Genomic DNA, 23030 nt, shown 5'->3' with positions numbered 1-23030 from the left:
AGAAAAAAAGGAACAGAGGAGCACTACAAAAACAAAAACAAAACAAGTAACAAAATGGTAATAAATGCACACCTATCAATATTTACTTTGATTGCAAATGGATTAACTCTCTAATCAAAACACATAGGATGACAGAATGGATAAAAAGCAAGTCCCATCTATATGCTGCCCAAAACAGACTCATTTCAGGCCTAAAGACCCTTGCAGATTGAAACTGAGGGGATGGAGAAATATGCATCATGCAAATGGATGTGAAAAGAAAGCTGGGTAGCAATACTTATATCAGATAAAATAGACTTTAATACCAACACTGTAAAAGGAGGCAAAGGACACTAATTAATTATACAGGGAACAATCCAACAAGAAAATATAACAATTGTAAGCATTTATGCACCCAACATAGGTGCATCCAAATACATAAAGCAGTTAATAACAAACATAAAGGAACTAATCAATAGTAATACAATAATAGTAGGAGACTTTCACACCCTATTTACATCGATGGATAGATCATGTATAGAAGGGGATTAAGACCACACTTATCTTGAAGAGCACTGTGTAATGTATAGAATTGATGAATCACTATATTGTACACCTGAAACTAATATAACCCTGTATTTAGACTATACTGGATTTAAAATTTTTAAAAAGGTACCTAGAGTTAATTTAAAGAAGAAGAAAAAGAAAAAGAAAAAAGAAAAAAAGAATTTTCAATCAATATTCTTGAAGTTAAGGAAAGACTACAGAATTTTTCAAATTAAAGGAGACTAAAAATTATGGTAATTAAATTAACATATAATTCTAAATTGGATTATTTTCTATAAAGAAAACTTTTAGTCACTGGTGAAACTTAAATAACATTGGGGAAGTACATGTTAATAATGTACCAATGTTAATGCCCCGACACTAATGGTTATATCATGCTTATCTAGTAGAATATTCTTTTTTCTTATAAATAATCATCTTGATGGTTATTTGTTGGTTTTCTTCTTTATATTTTACATTGTTTCAAAATTTAAAAAATAGTGAAACATTTAAGTACTGCCCTACGACTCCAATTTGGGGCATAGGTCACAAGTTAATGAAATCCTCCTAACATTGACTAAGAAAGCAAGAAAGAGGTTTCCTTTTTGAGTAAACCCTCTTAATGTGTAGAAATGGTCAGACTGTCCCAGGGCAGTGGAATATCTGAAATTCTTGTTGGCATTCAGTATAGAGTTTAAATTATTTCTAGTTCTCTTTTGGGAGAATATCTGTTTTGTTTTGTAGTTAAAGAAATTCAGTTTTGTGCTTAAAGCAATTCACAGTTTTTATTTCCTTCCTTTTTTGTTTGTTTAGGTTGTTGTTTTATTTTTCACATAACTGATATTCCTGATATGAGTCTCCAGGGGTCGTTTATTTTTCTTTTCTTCTTCTTCTTCTTTTTTTTTTTTTTTAATTTAATCCCCTGTGTCTCTTATGAGCAAAGTGATAAAACTGTGCCTTTTGGTAGTGCACAACTTGAAGCAAGAATTCTTTGTTACAAAATTTGGGTTCCTTTCATATGAGGGCTTTCCCAAAATGTCTTTTCATTTAAAGTATTACATTTTCTTTAGAATTTTGGGGAGACATTTACCTTCATCTTAATATACAAGAAAAGAAGACAGAAAATGAATCTTACCTGGCCTGAAAGAGGATTCTAATTATTTGTAACATCTGGGTCCTGTCATTTTAATGAGTATCAGTGGAAGTGAAAGTTATTAACAGATGAATATAATTTTCAGAATGCATATCTGTTTTTAGAATCCTTCTACAGAAAAGCTTTGCAATTAACTCTCCTCTTAAAATATTGATTTTTTTAATAATTTTATCAGAGGGAGAATATTCACCATTTATTTTTGACCCCTGTTTCTACCATATTCCTAAAAGGGGAAAATTTTATCAATGTATTCTAGATATGGTAAGTCACTTATAATTTGCACTAAATATCTAGATCACAAATGAAAGCATTCCCACATGTAAAAGTCAGGTAATATCCACTGACTTTTGAACTGTCCTTTACTTTTCTATTTTTATGTAGATGTAATAGTCAAAACTTCATGATTAAATGCAACTGATATGAGACGACTAACGTTTGAAATGAACAAAAAATAATAATTAAGTGAAATGAGATAAAGGAACAATGGGGAAGTACTGCATCAGGACAAAATAATGGTATATATCAGAATATTTCAATCATAGAGATAGTATGTAACTGTCATTATTTCCGTATTTCACAAATTTTAAGTGTTTTAATGAGCTAAGAATTTTTGAAGAACATTACATATAGACATTGTTATTAATCATCTGAATGTTACAAAAAATTTTTCAATAATTTTTAAGCTATACATAGAAAATACATTTAAGGTCAAGCTTATGTTCTATTTAGACATTGAAAGAGAATTCACCTCATTTGGAAATGACCAGCTAAAATTTAAATGATCTTTCAAGTTCCAATAGGAAAAAAGAAAAAATCTAGTAGTGTTGTTATCATAACTGTTGCACTAAATGGAACACAGAGCGACCTAGGTTGATATAGTTTTAAGTATCATCTATCCTGTTAAATTGGATCAATTTTTTAAACTTCTTTACATTTCTGACTACTTTTTTTCTGTCTGTAGCTTTTGTAAAAATCCTCTTATTTCCAATTCTGAAGTTGTTTTCCTATGTTTATTTAATAGCACTCAAGTCTGAAATGAGAAATCAGTCTAGAGAGATTGAGTTCATTCTCCTAGGATTTACTGATGACCCACAACTGCAAATTGTGATTTTTATATTTCTCTTTCTAAACTATGTGTTGAGTGTGATGGGGAACTTAACCATCATCCTTCTTACATTGCTAGATAACAGCCTCAAGACTCCCATGTATTTTTTCCTCCGAAATTTCTCCTTCTTGGAAGCTTCATTGACAACAGTCTGTATTCCCAGATATCTGATAAGCATCGTGACTAAAAACAAAATAATTTCCTACAATGGTTGTGCATCCCAGTTATTCTTTTTCCTCTTATTAGAAATTACAGGATTTTACCTACTGGCCGCCATGTCTTTTGACCGTTACGTAGCAATCTGCAAACCCCTACATTATCCCATCATTATGAACAACAAAGTGTGTTACCGACTTCTATTCAGTTCATGGACAGTTGGCTTTCTGCTTTCGTTTCCACCATTGGCCTCGGGACTGACACTGGATTTCTGTGCTTCCAGAGAAATTGATCATTTCTTGTGTGACACTTCCCCTGTGCTGCAGCTTTCCTGCACTGATGCTCATTTACTGGAATTGCTTTCGTTTGTCTTATCTCTTGTAAATCTCATGGTCACGTTGCCTTTAGTGATTTTTTCTTACACATGTATTATCAAGACCATTCTAAAACTCCCCTCTGCTCAGAAAAGAACAAAGGCTTTTTCTACTTGTTCTTCTCATATGATCGTAGTCTCCCTTACTTATGGTAGCTGCATCTTCAATTACATAAAGCCAACAGCGAAGGAAAGGGTGACTTTATCCAAAGGTGTAACTGTTATTTATACCTCGGTTGCCCCTTTATTAAATCCTTTCATTTACACTCTCAGAAACCAGCAAGTGAAACAAGCCTTCAAGGATATACTCCAAAAGATTTTCTCTTTTTTCAAAAAATGAAGAGGAAATTTAATTTTAAAATCTTAGATAAAAAGGTAAATAAAAATTTGACTCATTTTATAAGTTTACTTAATCTGTTCTTCAAATAATCCATCTAATAATATTTTTACCTCATAATATTTTAACCACACCTTTCACCACAATGCATCTTTTCCCTCCTACTTCTTGTGATTAGCATTCCTTTCAGGCTACAGTATGAGTATTCTCTTGAGTTATCAACACAAATGTGAAATATCTTTTACTCTACAAAACATGGTACTGACCTCCTCAAAAAAATGATTTTAAATCAATATTCATCATAAAACTTTTATGGAATTATATAGACATCAATATAACAACAGGCACTACCACTGGGACTCTAGAAATTTCTTCAAATGTCACTCAAGTGTTTTCAACACGGCAAGAAAAAAAGTCAGGCTTCAAGTCATAAAAAGCTCGTATGTTCTAAAATGTAGCAGAACTTTATCTATTACATCAAGAGACCTGAAAATTTGGAGTGAATAAGAATCACACACCTGCTTGGCTTATATAATAGCAAAGACAATATTCTCATCCCTAAAATGTCTTTTTTAAAAAAGATTTTATTTATTCATTTGAGAGAGAGAGAAAAACACACAGAATGAACACAAGCAGGGCAAGAGGCAGAGGGAGAAGCAGACTCACTGCTGAGCTGGGAACAGGACATAGGGCTGGATCCCAGGACCTGGAGATCATGACCTGAGCTGAAAGCAGATGCTTGACCATGTGAGCCACCCAGGTGCCCCCCTCAAATGTCTTTTTAACTTACCTGGAGTACAGTATAGAAACACATAGGTGGTTCCTATTAGAGTTTTCTTTTTTAATATAAAAACTTATGTGAGCTAATTTTTATTTTATTAAGATTGCTATGTTAAATTTATCGAGGATGGGTTTTTGGATGTTGAAGTCAGGAAGACAAGTTAAATGGCTAATGTTTTAAACTAAAAGAGTTATTGGAGAATTGAAATGCAATCGTGTCAATGAATCTGAAGCCCCAGGAAATGGTTCCACAGATATTAGGAAAACAAACTGAGAGGAATGGTTGAACATTTAGATATATGGGATAAATGAAAAAAAAAATTTTTTAATGAGTTTCATCTTCCTTAGACCTTCATTGTGCCCACTTGTGCCACTCTCCCTTATATATTCAATGCTTTTAAAGAAGGCAGTATTACTGGTACCCTGTCAGATTTAAAAAAAGAAGGACCTACAAAGAAATCCCTGAAATATATAGAGCTCCATATTGGGTATAATATGCCATCTGGGGAGAAATATGAGTGAAGAAATCATTAAGGTATTTAATGCTGTAACTCCTATCCATGTGGCTCTGAGAAGAAAACAATTTAAGTTCAGGTTTGTGTTCTGACTTATTTTACTATTTTAAGCCAACACTGTTAATCATCTTCTTTTCTAAGGTAATTACAAGGGAGTAAGTTCATTTTATTATATTCAAGGCCCTCAAAGCTTTCCAATAAGCTCTTTAAAAACTCTTAGACCCTTATTAGATTTGGTTTGAGAGTATTTTCCTCATTCTTTGGGTTGTCTTTTCACTTTCCTAATAGTGTCCTTTGGTCAGAGAATTGTTAATTTTGACAAAGTCAAATTTTTCTCTTTTTTATTTTGTTGTGTGTGCTTTTGGTGTCATATTTGAAACACCATTGCTTAATCCAAAGTTGCAAGGATGTATACCTACCATTTATTCTAGGAAATTTCTAGTTTTATCTCTGACATTTAGGTCTTTGGTTTCTATTGAGTTAATGTTTGTGTGGTTTCAGGTAGAGATTAAAGTCATATTTGCATGAAAATAGTTATCACAACATGATTTGCTGTAAAGGCTATTATTTCCCCATTGAATAATCTTGGCACACTTTTAAAAATCAATTGACAATAAATGTATGGGTTACAACAGGACTCTCAGTTCTATTCCTTTGAGCTACTGTTCAATTGCTATGCCAATATCCCACTGTCTTTATCACTGTATCTATGTATTAAGTTTTGAAATTGGAAAGCATGACTCTTCCAACTTTCTTTCTCTTTTTCAATATTGTTTTGGCTATTACGGGGTCTTGCAAGTTCATATGAATTTTAGAATCAAATTGCTCATTTATGCAAAAAGAACAGCTGAAAATTTAATAAGGATTACTTTGAATCTGTGGATTCGTTTGGGAACTTTTACCATCTTAATTCAATATCAGGTCTATTCTCCAATACATAGGTTGTCTTTATTTATTTAGGACTTCTTTAATCGTTTTTTAATTTTCTTATTTTCTTGGTACAATGTTGCACTTCCTTGGTTAAATTTACATAAAATAACTCCCACAACTGAACAATAAAAAAAACAAAGACTCAACAAAATATATGCAAAGGGACTTAAAGATGATATACAAACAGGCAAAAAGCACATGAAAAGAACTCAAGAACAGTAGTATTTAGGAAAATGTAAGTAAAAACCACAATGACGTACCACTTTACAGCCAGAAAGACAGTTATAATATGTATGTGTATGTGTGTCTGCCTCTGTGTGTGTGTGTGTGTACATATATGTTGGTTATATATATCACAAAAAATAACAAGTGCTATTATACAGAAAAACAGGTGATGTTGTACAGAACGTGAAACCTTCATACACTGCTGTTGGGTATTTAAAATGTGCAGCCACTTGGAAAAGTTTAGCAGCTTAGCAAGAATGTAAATATAGAGTTACCATATCACCCAGAAATTCTACTTCTAGGAATTGAAAACATATGTTCACACAAAAACTTCCAACACACATTTTCATAGATGCATCATGCATAAGAGCCCCAAAGTAGATCGAACCCAAATAACCTTCAAGTGATGAATGGATAAACAAAATGTGGCACAGGTATATTTTGTTTATTTTCATTTTGTTGTGCTTTGCTTTGTTGCACTTTCATATACTGCATTACTTACAAGTTGAAGGTTTATGACAATCCTGCATCAAGCAAGCTTATTGATGCCATTTTTCCAACGGCATTTGCTCATCTCTATCACATTGTGGTAATTCTCACAATATTTCAAGCTTTTTCATCATTACTATATTTTTTATGGTGATGTGTGTTCGTGATCTTTGATGTTACTATTGTAATCCTTTTAGAACACCATAAACACTGCCCATATAAGACAGCAACTCTAATCAGTAAAAGGTGATTGTGTTCTGACTGCTCCACTGACCAGCTGTTCCCCCTCCCCTCTCCCTCTCTTCTGGCCTCTCTATTCCCTGACACACACACCAGTATTGAAATTGGGCTAAATAATGACCCTAAAGTGGCCTGTAAGTGTTCAAGTGAAAGAAAGAATCATATTTCTCACTTTAAATCAAATGCTAGAAATGATTAAGCTTAATGAGGAAGTCATGTCAAAAGGAAAGGCCAAAATCTGGCTCTCTTGCACCAGTTAGCCAAGTTGTGAATACAAAGAAAAAGTTCTTGGGTGTGCCTGCATGCTCAGTTGCTCAAGTGTCCAACTCTTGGCTTCAGCTCAGGTCTTGATCTTGTGGTCGTGGGATCCAGCCCTGTGACCTGCTCTCAGCTCAGTGTGGGGCCTGCTTCAGATTCTCTCTCCCTCTCCCTCCTGCTCTCTCACTCTCTCTCTCTGTCTCTCTAACATATAAATAAATTATCTTTAGAAACAGAAAAAAAAAAAAAAAAAAACAAAGAAAAAGCTCTTGAAGAAAATTAAATGTGCTATTCCAGTGAACACATGAGTGATAAGAAAATGAAGCAGCCTTATTGCTGCTGATGGAGAGCATGTTTTAGTGTCTGGATAGAAGATCAAACCAACCATAATATTCCCTTAAGCCAAAGCCTAACTCAGAGCAAGGCCCTAATTCTCTTCTATTCTATGAAGCCTAAGAGAGGTGAGGAAACTACAGAAAAAAAAGTCTGAAGCAAGCAGAGATTGGTTCATGAGGTTTAAGGAAAGAAGCCAACTCCATTAACACAAAAGTACAAGGTGAAGCAGCAAGGACTGATGTTGTAGCTGAAGTGAATTATCCAGAAGATCTAGCTAAGGTAATTAACAAAGGTGGCTACACTAAACAATATATTTTCAATGTAGATGAAAAAGACTTATAGAGGATAAAGATGCCATCCTGGACTTCTTCTTCTTTTTTTTTTTTTAAAGATTTTATTTATTTATTTGAGACAGAGAGAATGAGAAAGAGAGAGCACATGAGAGGGAGGAGGGTCAGAGGCAGAAGCAGGCTCCCCACCGAGCAGGGAGCCCGATGCGGGACTCGATCCCGGGACTCCAGGATCATGACCTGAGCAGGAGGCAGTCGCTTAACCACCTGAGCCACCCAGGCGCCCCCATCCTGGACTTCTACAGTTAGAGAAGAGTAGCCAATACCTGGCTTCAAAGCTTCAAAGGCTAGGCTGACTCTCTTGTTAAGGCTAAGGCAGCTAGTGACTCTAAACTGAAGCCAATGCTCATTGACCATTCTGAAAGTCCTAGGCCTAAGAATTAGGCTAACACTACTCTGCCTGTGCTCTATAAATGGAGTAACAAAGCTTGGATGACAGCACCTCTGTTTACAACACAGTTCACTAAATACTTTAAGCTCACTGTTGAGACCTACTGCTCAGTAAAAGATGCCTTTCAAAATATTGCTGCTCATTGACAATGCACCTGACCAATCAAGAGCTCTGATGGAGATGTACAACATTATTAATGTTGTTTTCATGACTGCTAATACCACCATTCTATAGGCCATGGATTAAGGGGTAATTCTGACTTTCAAGACTTATAATTTAAGAAAAGCATTTCATAAGGCTAGAGATACCATGGATACTGATTTCTCTAATGGATCTGGGTAAAGAAAATAGAAAATTTTCTGGAAATTCCAGATGCCATTAAGAACATTTGTGATGCATAGGAAGGGGTCGAAAAGTATCAACTTGAACAGGAGTTTGGAAGAAGTTGATTGCAACATACAGTATTTACAAATATTATCAATTATTGTTCTGTGTAGAAATAATTTGACCAGACTTTGGTCAAAATCACTTATACCAATGACAGTGACCCTTGGAAGAAATTCAAGGTATAATTTATTTATTTCTGTGTTTGGGGATCTTTCCATATTTTAAACCACTTATAAATTAAAAATTCCTGATACATTCTAGTTGTGTCAATGTAAACAAGTATATTAAGTTTACCTTACACAAAAGCAAATGCAATCATTTTAATCCAACAAATTTGGACAATTGACAAAGCATATATAGAATATTTTCATCATACTTAACAATTTCCTTGGCCTCTTCAGAGCCATTCCCTCTAGTCTCCATATCTGCTATTGGATTCAGATATTCACAGATGTCTTTTGGCCACATAAATTACTTTTGCTTTTTCTGGAATTTCCTATAAAAGAAATCACAAATTGTGAATGTTGAAGTCTGGTTTCTCTTGTTCAGTCATATTTTGGAGATTCACCCATTTTATTGTGTGCATCCTTAAGGTCTTCCCTTTTTGCTAATGCAATTTGGCCAAATCTAAATTTAGCATATTTGATTTAGCAAATTTAGAATCTCTGGCATCCTTTTGTCTTAGTCAGCTTTCCCTCCCCACTTCCCACAAGTTGGTGTTCTTTTCCTATGAAGAATCTCTCCACAAGACTGAATCATTTGCTTTGATCAGGGTAATAATCAAGTACACACCATATTCTGAAATGCCAGTCCCTAAAAGCCTGTAGCCTCCCATAATGTCCTTCTGAAGTAAGTGTCTGCCAAAGGAAAATTAATTGGGGGCAGGGGGGTTATTCCCCTATGCCTTGGTGACTCAACTCTTCAATTCCCATTCTCCATGGCAGTTGGAATTATGGAATTACAGGAATTGTCTTTAGAGGAACGTAAGAAGGATACATGAAGAGGAACACCATTCACCATTTTGTTGCTCTTTTTGGCATCTCATCCCAACTGCTAATTAACATCTTCTGCTCTCCTTTTTGATGCACCATGTTGCAAGACTCGACCTATTTTCTCCTTTGTGTTAGTAGCTCACTTGAACTTTTGGAGTTTATACCCACAAAGAGTTGCTGTGGAGTAGTACACTGTCTTACCTCCTGTCTTTGCTAACATCTCATGAAACAGCATGTTTGGTTTAAGGCTATACTGCCAATTATATATGGAATGACAAAATATTGTAATTATAAGAAATCATAAATTTGCAAATTCTTAGAGCATGGATCCTATATCGTTCAGGGTTCTGGTGAAGGTAGGATTTCTGTAAGCACTCTGGAAAGAAAGGAGATAATGGAGGAATTATAGCTTTTAAAAATAATGAAAGAGATAGCCATGGAAGGAAAAGTTTGAATACCAGAGAGAATGTTGAGGAAAGTAACACCAAAGATCGCATGTTGAAGCCCTATGAGAATGCCTCCAGAAAGCTTAATGGGAAATCATAGTGACTCTCAGTTATTTCTGAGAAAGCATCTACCAATAGTCTTAGCAGTAAAGTTGGTAGTTTTCAAATACTTTTGAAAATCCACTATGAATCTAGCTTGCATGCACCAGCCTGGCTACAAACTGGAGAACAGGATCCTCTGCTTCCCTTCCAACTTCCAAATTTGGCACCAAGGCCTCTCACTGACAAATCATAAACTAGAGAAATACAGGGAGGAGAACTCTCAGAAATAACATCCCAGTTTCTCCACAGCACTGAGAACAACTGAGAAAGTATTATGTGATGTTGAGTTGGCAACAGTTCAATGCAGATACTTTGAAAATAACCAAGATGAGTCTCAGAAATTGCAAATTAGCGCTCTTTTCACTGGCTCTGCCCAAAGTGTGATATCAGTGTTGAGGGCAACTTAGAAGAGATGAGATGCCAGGGCCCCGGGTGGCTCAGTCTGTTAAGCATCCAACTCGGTTTTAGCTCAGGTCATGTTCCAGTGGGTCCTGGGATTGATCCCCACGGGATCTGCCTTCAGTGAGAAGACTGCTTGAAGATTCTCCCCCTCTTCCCCTCACCTTATTCATGCTCCTTCTCACTCTCTAAAAATAAATAATCTTTTTTAAAAAATAGACATGAGATTTATTTTTATTTATTGTTCAATTTACCCCCACTATTTAGTACACTATTTCAAGATCACATTCCAGTTATGGAATGAATGAGTCAGAGGAATAAAACAGACAGCATTAGGAATATAGTCAACACTATTGCAATAGCATTCTATGGTAACAGATCATACCTACACTTGTGGAGAAGATAGCATAATATATAAACTTGTAAATTCATTATGTTTTCCACCTGATGTAATTAATGTACTAATGTAACTAATAGTTGTGTGTCAGTTATACTCAATATAAACAAACAGACAAATAAATTAGCATTGATGAATGATTAGAAGTGAATTGAGATGCCAAAGAAACCACTTCCGGCAAGGAAAAGAACATATGTGAGAGTGAATGACTTTCATTCATGATTTCACTTAATCTTTACAATATCCTATGAGTTAAGAGTACTAGCCCTCTCATTTTATGAGTAGAGAAACTGATAAAAAGGTTGAATAGATTTTGAAAGTTTGCAAAGTCTCTGTAGCCTCAAAATCTGGGAATTTTTATCTGGACTTTATGACAATTCATTATGTGAATTGTGGCTTCATTTTTGTCTCTCTGTTTATAAAATGTGGAAATGATTTCTAACATCTGTGATGGCTAGGATGCAATGAAAAGGGCTCATTCTTGTCTGTAGGAAGGAAATCTTGAAGTATCTATCAAAAGGTGGTACTCATATATATTTTATTCTAGTAGTTGCATATATGCAAATGAATGCATAAAAATGGACTTAGCATTTTAGCTAATGATGTGAAATTGGTAGCAAGCTAATTCCATGAATCTTAAAAAATAATGAAATTATTAAATTATTAGAAGTTTCCTCTGGTATTCTATGAATTTGTTTTAAGGATGAGTCCCAGCTTTATAAGTTGACAAGGAATGATACCCATTACATATTGTTAACTGAAAAAAAAGAAAAATTGCCAAATATTTTCTATAGTAAAATTGCATTACTGTATTAAAAAATTTGCTCTCTGAGTGTGTGAACATGACTGTGTTTGTGAATGAAATTTCTGATAAAATATTATGTAAATATTTAATACTGGTTAATTTGAAGATGTGAGGGCAATTGGAGGATCAGTTAGAAACATAGGGGCCATTCCATCTGTCATTATATACTATTGATTTGATAATTGATTCTCTGACACATACTTCTCATGGCATTAAGTCTATATAACTCTTAACACTAAAATATTAAAAACGGAGTTTCAAATACCCTTCTGATTTTTAAAAATATTACAGTTCTTTCTTGATTCATTCATTCTTCTTTGTGCTGATAGGGATGTATAAATGAATAAAACCTGAGTGCTACCCTCAATGAAGGGTTGGAGCTCAGCTCTGTATTTAATGAACCCTAAAGGAATTGAGAATAAATTATCTCCTCAGTGAAGACCGAGTGCCATGGGCATACTAGAAAAATTAAATACAGCCAAGGGGAAACTAGGTTGATTGGTTTTACACCGGTAGGTACACTTCTGCTTTTATCTCACTATATTGTTTTGCTCCTGGAAGAAGTACATCATGACAGCAGTATACCTCTTAGGCCCATCTCTCTTGCATCAGGCCTTTCTTTATTCTGGCCTCTCATTCATTTATACAGTGACTAGAGAAGGTAAATGTGTTTTATCTTTGGATAGTATTCAATCCTCATCTTACCCAGAGAGCTTTGAAATGGTTTACCTTTCAGTCATGAAGCAGTATTCCCTAGAAATCTACTTTAAAAACTCTCAGGGTTACAATTAGTAGCTTTTTAAAATTAAGGTTAGAACAATGTTTATGTTTATATGGAAAGATAAAAGAGATAAAGAGAAATTCTTTTACTTATAGGAAAGGATGTAGAAAATTTGGATGTGGGACGCCTGGGTGGCTCAGTCGGTTAAGCGTCTGCCTTCAGCTCAGGTCGTGATCCCAGGGTCCTGGGATCGAGTCCCGCATCGGGCTCCCTGCTCCGCCGGGAGCCTGCTTCTCCCTCTGCCTCTGCCTCTCTCTCTATCTCTCATGAATAAATAAATAAAACCTTTAAAAAAAAAGAAAAGAAAAGAAAACTTGTATGCAATCAAAGTTGCATTTTCCCTGTGTGAGAGGCTTTTACATAATAGAGGAAGGGTGAACTCCTGACAAAAAGTCCCCAGAAGTAGCTTATGAAGGCATTGCCTCTCATATTTTAAGCAAATTTTAAAAATCTGGGATTATGTATCTGTCTGGAATCATTAGACTTATCAGAAAGTAAGTATGTTCTGTATTTGTCAATAAATATACTTTTATCTTTCTCCCATTCAAAAGGTTATTTTTGGAATACATTGCAATGATCCCCAAATTATCACTTTAACATATTTACTATTTTTAATTTTATATTTTAATATTTTAGTTTGTTCAAAATATAGTAACAGTCTCTGCCTTTTGATATGCCAATTTTGCTGAAATGTGTCACAAAAATGTGTCTATTTCTAAAGGAAGACAATGCTGATCATCAGAAAAAAAAATAAAAAAGGAAAGTAAGGTACAATACAACTTTGACACTTGTCACCTACCACTTGTCCAGTTCATGCTATAAAAAGAAGAACAACAAATATTATTGAGAACTTACAGCACAAGTAAAATGCTGGTTGCCAAGATAAAGAGAGAACAATGCAGGTAAAAGCCATATAGACCACAGTTTAGCAATTTGTAGTTTCTCTAAAGTAAATCTTAGAATTTTCTTTATTCTACTTACTTTGGCTTCTAGAAAGAAGGTAATGAGATATATTGGCATTAAAAAACTCCTTTATGAATTCCTTCTTCTTCTCAAACAAGTTTAAGAGTGAAAAGACCAAGTGAATATAGTTTAAAAACAGTTGATTGTTAATTCACAAAAAGAACATAAAAATGATATAAATGGATCAATATGTAGTAGGAACTATATTCTTGACATAGGTCTATCCATGTGAGTATTAATTAATATCTCTGGCTTCACTTTTTTTCCCGTAAGTTAAGACCTTTACTTTTATTTACAACCAAGATAATTCTACTTCTATATTTCTGTGATTAGAAACACATTAAAAAAGTATAAAAAAAAGAAACAAAACACATTTATTTCTATGGAGCACATTTGAAAGATGCATCTTAAGAAAAAATAATTACAGCTATTATTAAGCTCTGGATTTGTGATTGGGTCTTCAATTTCCATCAGAGCCTTGCAAAACAATGAAGTTTTTTAATGGCTTCACAATTAAAACTCAAAATTAGATATTTCACTCCTAAAAGCACACAATCTTGGAAACGAACACGGCGTCTCAATATGTAAATCTAAATATAATTACTAAATGTAGTAGAAACACGCTTAAGATATATATTGCATATATAGACAATTTGGTTACAGGTACAGGTGTTATGTAAAGGCACTCATGAGAGAACTTTTAACATAGACATGTGAATACAGTTTTCCGTATCAAGAGAGAAAGTATAAAATATTCCTGCTTTAATGGAATTGAGTGGATTTTGCAAAGATGCATACAGGTAAATTTCCATTGCTTCATTTCATTGGAACTAAAAATCAACCTTTAGATCTTTAAATCTTCAATTCCTATTCACATACGCCTTCTTTCTGTTTTGTTTCTCAACAGTAGATTTTTCTTTTCTTTTTTTTAATTTTTTTTAAGATTTTATTTATTTATTTGAGACAGAGAGAGAGAGCACAAATGGGGAGGAAGGTCAGAGGGAGAAGCAGATTCCTCGCTGAGCAGGGAGCCTGATGCGGGACTCCATCCAGTCCTGGGATCAGGACCTGAGCCAAAGGCAGACACTTAACCAACTGAGCCACCCAGGTGCCCCTCAACAGTAGATTTTTCTTAAATAAAATAAAAAGCAGTATGAGAAACCATACAATGATTACAGAGTTTGTTCTCTTGGGCATCTCAGACGACCCACAGCTTCAGGTTGCAATCTTTATCTTTTTATTTATGGCTTATGTGTTAAATGTCACTGGAAACCTAACCATCATCATCCTCACCTGGATAGACTGTCATCTCAAGACTCCTATGTATTACTTCCTGCAGAATTTCTCCTTCTTAGAAATTACATTCACCAGTGTTACTATCCCCAGATTTTTGGGGGCAATCATTACGAATGTCAAGACCATTTCCTATAACAATTGCTTAGCTCAACTATTTTTCCTCATCTTCATGGGAGTTTCTGAATTTTTTCTTCTCACTGCCATGTCTTTTGATCGTTATGTTGCCATCTGCAAGCCTCTTCATTACACCACCATCATGAACAACAAAATCTGCACCCTGCTTGTCTTTGGGTCCTGGCTAGGAGGATTTCTTACCATTTTCCCACCACTCATGCTCATCCTCCAGCTAGATTTCTGTGCTTCCAATGTAATTGATCATTTCTCTTGTGACTATTTCCCCATTTTACAACTCTCATGCTCAGATACAGGGCTTTTGGAGATGATTGGTTTTTACTTTGCTTTTGTTACTCTGCTCCTCACTTTGGCATTAGTGATTCTTTCCTACCTGTGCATCCTTAGCACCATCCTGAGAATCCCATCCGCTAGTCAGAGGAAAAAGGCTTTCTCCACGTGTTCCTCTCACTTGATTGTCATTTCCATCTCTTATGGGAGCTGTATATTCATGTATGTCAAGCCTTCAGCAAAAGAAAGAGCATCACTGACCAAAGGAGTAGCTATTCTCAACACGTCGATTGCGCCCATGTTGAACCCTTTTATTTATACCCTGAGGAACCAGCAAGTAAAACAAGCTTTCAAAAACTTGCTTCAGAAAGTACTGTTTTCTAGAAACAAATGAAAGGATGTATTAACATGAATGGATGTCAGTGTGAAGATCCAATAAAGGACAAATAAAATTTCATCTTCTACAGTATCCTCCAATATCCATCTCACAGATACTTGCAATGCTGTGTTCATTTCTTTAAGCTTTCTTTTAAACCGAAAGTAACTCTGTTGTGTCTTTCTTTCAAACCATCTATAGATTCCATTTCCTCATTCATTTACAATACCAAATAGAACATTAGTGGCTATAAAACAAAAATCATTTTCCTGATTGTTCCAAATAATAAAAATACTTATTTTTACTGTAAAGACTTGAGTAAACACTCTTTTCATGGATTTATTCTTAAATCTTATGTTCTGTTACTAATATCACATTTTCCTTCTTTTTCTTACATTTTCTTTCTTAAAGCTATAAAAAGTAGGAAATGAATTATCTAACAACCATATTTTGTGCACACTAGCTGCATATCTGTCCAGTTCTTCCCACTCAGTTGAGTGTTTATTTTACTGCTTATAAATGACTTTAAAGTCATACATCTTTTGCTTTCTAGTTATGCTTAGGGCATGTATTTGTCTTTTTTATGTACTACCCTTGTTTAACTGTATAATTATTATTTTTAAAGATTTTATTTACTTATAAACAGAGAGAGAGAGAGCATGAGCAGGGAGAAGGGGAGGGTCGTAGGGGGAAGGACAAGCAGACTCCCCTGCTGAGTGGAGAGCCTGATGAGGGGCTCAATTCCAGGACCCTGAGATCATGACCTGAACTGAAGTCAGATGCTTAACCCACTGAGCCACCAGGTGCCCCATATCTGTATTATTTGTTTAAATATGTAACAGATGAACATATAGGCAGTCACCATTATACCTATGCTACATGAGTGTTTAATAGGAATTTCATAAATAATATCTCTTCTATAAAAAACAACTATTCTGTGCCATATGCTCAACCATGTACATCCTAAATAATATAGTGTTTAATCTTCACAGCTATATGGCAACATAGACTAATTATCTCTGTTACAGGTGTGCAAAGTGATGCTTGGAAAGGTTGAGTAATTTGCCTGAGGTCTTGAGGCATAACAGCCAATGTGATAACCTAGTTTGAAAAACAAATCAGAGACAAAAATTTGTGTTTATTTCATGCATATTTAAAACTGTGTGAACCTGAAAATACCTATAACTTTTACTTAGGACCTGCACAATTTTATTGGCGTTTTACACTCACATTATATCATTTGGGCATGATTATACTAATTCCTAATATTATAACTTACATATAAATTAGAATTTTATTTTAAGATTTTATTTATTTATTTGAGAGAAAGAATGACAGAGAGAGAGAGAGCAATGAGTGGGTGAGGGGCAGAGGGAGAACCAGGCTCTCTTGTCCATGGAGCAAGAGAGCCAGATGCCGGGCTTGATCCCAGGACTCAGGGATCATAAACTGAGCTGAAAGCAGACGCTTAACCAACTAATCCACCCAGGTACCCCTAAATTAGAATTTTAATCAACCAAAACAAGAAACTCTTCAACGTCCATTGCTGGTGAGCAACGGAGTGAGGAGAAAATGTATAAAGTATTAGTAGTAATACCAAACATTCTTATTGGAAGGCAGATGAAAAATATGTAGTAAAGAATGAATTTAGTACTATGCAGTAGATTATCAGTTTTTAAAAAATGGCATGGGTTAGATATGCATTCAGTAGAGATATGCATTAGGAACTAGATTTTGGCTGTTAATCTCTGAAAAATAATATCAAGGGAAATAAACTTTACCTAGTGTGGTTGTTTGCTTGCTTTTTTTTTTTTTTTTCTGTCTCATTGGACACTGTCCCCCAAGCTTCCTTTTCAAATTCAATATTAATGTGTATGATGTTTTATATTCCTTAGTGTTTTCTGCATAGTCCTATTCTGGCAATTTCGATTCACTGAATTATTCCCAGTGAGCCAGGAGCAGAGAAAACAGATAAAACAATAAGTAGCTTATGCTACATAAAATCTATGTAGAAACCATACCAGACAGTTTTAAATACCTTCGGATATTTTTTTCTTCTTCATATATTTGCTCCCTTCTCACTTTCTGTACTCAAAGAAATATACTCCCTCTACATAAAATGGAAAATTTAAGACAAAGACATTAGCAGTAGAAAGCAAAATGGTTCACTGAGAGGAAATGTGTCAGGAATGCTGGGTTTCTCTGGATTACAACAATGACAACTGCTAATATTTTTTTATATTCCAGCCATTCTGCATTAGTGAACGTATATGAAAATCAGAGGTAAGTCAGACATATAGAAGACAATGGAGTCTCCCAAACTGTATCATTGCTTCATTACTTATCAGCTCAAATTTTAATCAGATTAAATAGGGTTATTGGAGTTTTATTTTGCAACTGGATATAGATGTCAGTATGTTTTGTTTCATTATCTCAATTTATTTATTCTCTATTAAATGAAAAGCAGGAAATTACCATCTCTGTGCCGTGTTTCTAATTGAATATGGGCTAGGTAGTACTTTCTTTAAGAGAATAGACATTAATCTTAGGTAGTCCCTGGTTACATTAAACACTTGTTAGCTATATGAATATATCTAAGGTATAAAACCAAACTGACCCTAGCTCTTCATTTGAGAATAAAGATAAAGTTCCATAGGTGAGTCATGAAGGCTAAATGAGATAGAATATACAAATCCTTAGTATGTCATTGGAATAAATAATGCCTTTCCTTAATCACAGTTACTATGAATAATCTGCCCAAAGTTGAAAAACAATTCCAACGAAAAGACCATAAATAAACCAGCTCTTCTTAAAGCATATGTAGTGCCACATGGTTTATACAGCACTTTCACTTATATTATTTCAATTAATTCCCAAACGCCCTTGAAATTTCATGTCCATGGTAAACAGAGAAAACTGACTCTTAAGGAAATTAAGTACCATTCAAAATCACAAATCCATTAAGCTGCCCATTTGTATTTTTAACCCTTGTTTCTCTAACTGCAGAGCCCATATACTTTCTGCAGTAGCAATTTACCTTAGAGTGTCGTAAGTAAGAAATTAATAGTATTTTGATACCATGATCTTATTATGAATTTATGTACTTTTCCTTTTTTCTTTGATTATTGATGACTGAATAAGGAACAGAACAGTGGTGTTTTCAGAATGAAACCTTGAAGGTACTTTGTGGCCATCTTATTTAACAAATATGAAGTATTATTGTTAACTTTTATTTTGAATAGCTCAAAGAGTATATCTCAGGGGTTCTTAGAAGGGATTCTTGATTTTGACAAAATGAATGGAAGATAATTTAAGGTAAACCTAAACCATGTTCTGGCAGGGGAAATATGGACCTGCATTCAGAAATAAAAAGATGAGCTAAATGCTTAGAGACATCCTTCATACTCTGCATGAGTACATCCTTGGGATGGCTTCAGGCTTGAGGAATCATATGCACCTTGTTAACATTGTCTTGTCTTTTCTCCCCAAAGGCTGCTGAATGAATGAATGAATAACATCCATCAGGCTAACTGATGTTGGTAAATGAATACAGTCCATTGAATTTTCATTAACATTTTTACATAAATCGTACAGTATAGCTCCCTCAAGTCTTTGATATTGGATCATCTTTTCTGACAATTTCTTTAAGTATGTTCTCTGGTCCTACAAAGTGACCTATCAGTACCCATTTTCAGTGATGTTCACATGAACCCTTCTCTATCTATTAATACCTTCTTTCATTGCTCTTCATACATTCCCTCAAAGGTTTAATCAGTAACCAAAACATGTAAGTCAGTCATGGTTTGATTTTATAGAACAGTCTTAAAATTGATAGGAAATCTAAGAGGAAAAGAGAATATGCAAAAAAATTGAAATAAGGGTAATAAGGGTACAGTGCATTGGCACATTATTACCTATGGAAGAGTAATACTATATTTTTTTTAACCGGGATCTCCAATGCCAATAAAATAGTGCAGAAATTTCAATCTTGAGATTTAAACCAAATATTGTCTATTTATTGAGCATGTATTTTGAGAAGAAGCTGAGCAGAATAAAGTTAATTAAAAGAATGAGTGCTAAAGAAACTTAATGAAATTAATTTTAAAATAATGTTTTATGAAGATTTTTTTAATTGTATATCAAAAAACTTTGGCTTCTTTTATATGTCCTTTATCATAATTTACTCAATATGGGGAATTTAGGCCCAGTGAATATATACATCTTGAAAAGTAGGTAAACTAAGCAAACACATCTTGCAAAACAAAAGATACAACCTACATACTATGCAGCCAAGAATTGGGCATATAATAGAGAACTTCACCTGATGGGTATTTGTGATGCAAGAACAAACTCAAAATGAATGAATTAATTAATTAAACAAGTGTTTATTTTAAGCCTCCTGAATTAATTAATTAAACAAGTGTTTATTTTAAGCCTCCTGTGATTCTTCCAGGCACTGGACTGTTTTGCAAAGGCTTTGAAGGTCAGACTCTGTCCTAACTTTCAGACTTGCACAGAGTAGTGGAGGAATTCACAGGAGATTACAGCACAGATATGTGGTGGGCTGGGAAGAATCAGTCGAAGATTTTTATGGGACTCAAAAAAGGGTATTAAACCTAGTGTTGTGGGAATACGTAAGAAGGTGATTTGGGGTGTCATTGAAATCTGCTACCCACGAGGCTACTTACATACACATTTTTCTATTTAAGGCAAGTTTCACAATCATTGTAGCAAGGTTACTCTTACTAAGGAGGAACAGAGAAACAATGGATATTGGTAGCCTTTGGTAGCAATGTTGAGGTGCTACAAATATCTAACATGCCTCAAATGTGGTGACCATCCTAGCTGAATGAGAGCAGTGAATTGCTGAGGGACAGAGGGTGTGCTGGAGTGCAGGAGGCAGATACACCATGGTGGGGAGAGGTAACCACATTCACAAAGTGGAAAAACAAAGCTAAGATTCACTTGCCTAGAGACTCCCAGATCCTGTACAACCAGATGATTCCACCTCACTTTTTTGTTGTTATTATTGTTCCTATGTGATTTTCTTGCTGTTACTTTATTCATTACTATTACTTTTAGACAAAGCTTTTAATACAGGACACCATCTTAATCCCGAAGGTTTTCACCAAGGGATTTCACCATTGAGCAATCCTTATATAGCTTTTTTAAAATGCTAAGCATTTTTCTAAATGCTTCACATATTAACTCATTTAATACTCATAATAACTTTATAAGAAAGGACTGTATACAGAGGAATAAACTGTGTTTATAGAAGGAACACAGACAGACTACATAGTTTCAGACCTAGTAAGTGGCTTGGATTCAAGCCTAGACATCCTCACTCTTCCTTATGGAAATAACTATGGTAATATCATTTAATATTTTTTTTAAAAAAAGAGAAATTAAAACTACTTTAAAAACAAGTAAAGAAATTAAACTATTTACCTGAGTTTTCTTGGGGAATATTTACCTAACTCTTTAACTGAGGGAAATTCTTCAATAATAATAGTAATAATTGTTATTTTAAATAGAAAGAGAAGTCATTTGTACAGGAATACAAGTCATAATAATTACATATAGGCTGAAACATCATAAACTATGGCCAGGGATTCAGATAGGATCAAACTCAGTTCTAAGCTCTCCAGCTTAAATTATTTCTTGCCTCTTTCTCCCCTCTATCTCTAACATCAAAGGTTGCTGGTGGCAATGACTCTAGTATATCTGACCCATGAGGTAATAGGAGGAGTTGAAAAAGCTGAGTGTTAGCAAAAGTTGATCAATGGCTAAGGACAGAACACTCACACGTCATTAAAAAATACAGGATCTTTCCCATTTCTAAGGATTCTCAATGTAATTAAGCTTTAACTTACAGAGAATGGGAAACTAGTAAACAATTGGAGCAAGAGCACAAAGGTGGTCTTCACTGGGAAGAAACCTCATGCGCACATCTTTGAAAGTTAACACGTTATTTGGTGTCAGAAAAGCCTGGGAAAGATCCCTGCTCTAGCCCTGCAAGCTCTGTGATATTGAATGTTTTCAAACTTGCCATAACTGGAGATTTCACCTGTAGAAGAGAGGAAATTAAGGGATTATTGTTCTTATCAGTTAACGTAAATTCTCGCCTATAGATGAAAACACATGGTATTTCAGCCAAATTCTGGCTCCACACTTCGACCTTTGCTAATCCTCTCTTCAAGTTTGTTCCTTGTGTTTTCTCCTAGAGGTCTGGCAGGAGAACAACAATTAAGTGACTGAAGAATGAGAAACCACACAGAACTAACAGAGTTTATCCTCCTGGGATTGTCAGATGATCCACAGCTTCAGGGGGTCATCTTTGTCTTTCTGCTCATCACCTACATGCTCAGCATCACTGGGAATCTGACCATTATCATCCTTACCCTGCTGGATTCCCACCTCCAGACCCCCATGTATTTCTTCCTCAGAAATTTCTCCTTGCTAGAGGTTTCATTCACGACTGTCAGCATACCCAAGTTCCTGGGCACCCTGATTACAGGAGATAAAACTATTTCTTTTGATGATTGTATTGCTCAGTTATTTTTTTTCATTCTGTTGGGGGTCACTGAATTTTACCTCCTGGCTGCCATGTCCTATGACCGTTACATTGCCATCTGCAAACCTCTGCATTACATGACCATCATGAATCCTAGAGTCTGCACACTCCTTGTCTTCTTTTCATGGTTGATTTCATTCTTAATCATATTCCCCGCACTCATGTTCCTCTTAAACCTTAATTACTGTAGATCTAATATTATTGACCATTTCACCTGTGATTATTTTCCCCTGCTGCAACTTTCTTGTTCAGACACAAAATTCCTGGAGATAATGGGTTTTTCCTGTGCTGTGTTTACTTTAATGTTCACCTTGGCATTAATAATTCTGTCCTACATATATATCATCAGAACAATTTTGAGAATTCCTTCTACTAGTCAGAGGACAAAGGCCTTTTCCACCTGTTCATCCCACATGATTGTCATCTCCATCTCCTATGGCAGCTGCATTTTCATGTATATTAAACCCTCAGCAAAAGACAGAGTGTCTCTGAGCAAAGGAGTTGCTGTGCTAAACACCTCAGTAGCCCCCATGCTGAACCCCTTTATTTACAGCCTAAGGAACCAGCAAGTCAAGCGAGCCTTCATGGACAGGACAAGGAAGATTCTATTTTTCTCAAGCAAATGAAATGCTGAGGTGTCACGAATTAGACACTCATAATGCAGGGCAATTTAAAATATACAAACATGAAATTTGAGCAACTTCTTCAAATCACAGTGGTCTTCCTGTCAACCTTATTCATTACATCTTTCTAACAGCTTATAAGCACATTTAATATATTTCCCATTCAATTGAAATAACTTCATATGCCCTTCTGATTCCTGTTCTTCTGAACCCATTGTTAGTTGCAACTTCTTGAACAATAATTATTGTAATTCAGGAAGTTGTACTTTGAGTTTTGTTTAGGAAAACAGTTATCACCCAGAATGGAGGGGACATTGTATAAAT

At 34.9% G+C, this 23030-nt stretch overlaps 3 protein-coding genes across 3 annotated transcripts; all 3 read left to right on the top strand.

Moving 5' to 3' along the window:
* Window positions 1-2713: 2713 nt before the first annotated feature.
* Window positions 2714-3652, top strand: LOC123842875 (olfactory receptor 6C6-like). The gene has a single exon (XM_045872053.2). The coding sequence runs from the start codon at window positions 2714-2716 to the stop codon at window positions 3650-3652; it is 939 nt and encodes a 312-aa protein (XP_045728009.2).
* Window positions 3653-14588: 10936 nt separating this feature from the next.
* LOC123842888 (olfactory receptor 6C3-like) lies at window positions 14589-15527 on the top strand. The gene has a single exon (XM_045872063.2). The coding sequence runs from the start codon at window positions 14589-14591 to the stop codon at window positions 15525-15527; it is 939 nt and encodes a 312-aa protein (XP_045728019.2).
* A 6243-nt stretch (window positions 15528-21770) lies between these two features.
* Window positions 21771-22709, top strand: LOC123838705 (olfactory receptor 6C1). Its single transcript, XM_045867693.1, has one exon. The coding sequence runs from the start codon at window positions 21771-21773 to the stop codon at window positions 22707-22709; it is 939 nt and encodes a 312-aa protein (XP_045723649.1).
* The last annotated feature ends 321 nt before the right edge of the window (window positions 22710-23030 follow it).

This window comes from Mirounga angustirostris, unplaced genomic scaffold (assembly GCF_029215605.1).
Source record: "Mirounga angustirostris isolate CCGP_5_RB_7025 unplaced genomic scaffold, mMirAng1.0.hap1 SCAF_5, whole genome shotgun sequence".
Lineage (NCBI taxonomy): Eukaryota > Metazoa > Chordata > Mammalia > Carnivora > Phocidae > Mirounga > Mirounga angustirostris.
Note: the sequence above shows the minus strand (reverse complement) of the source record. Positions and strands in the feature narration are given on the sequence as shown.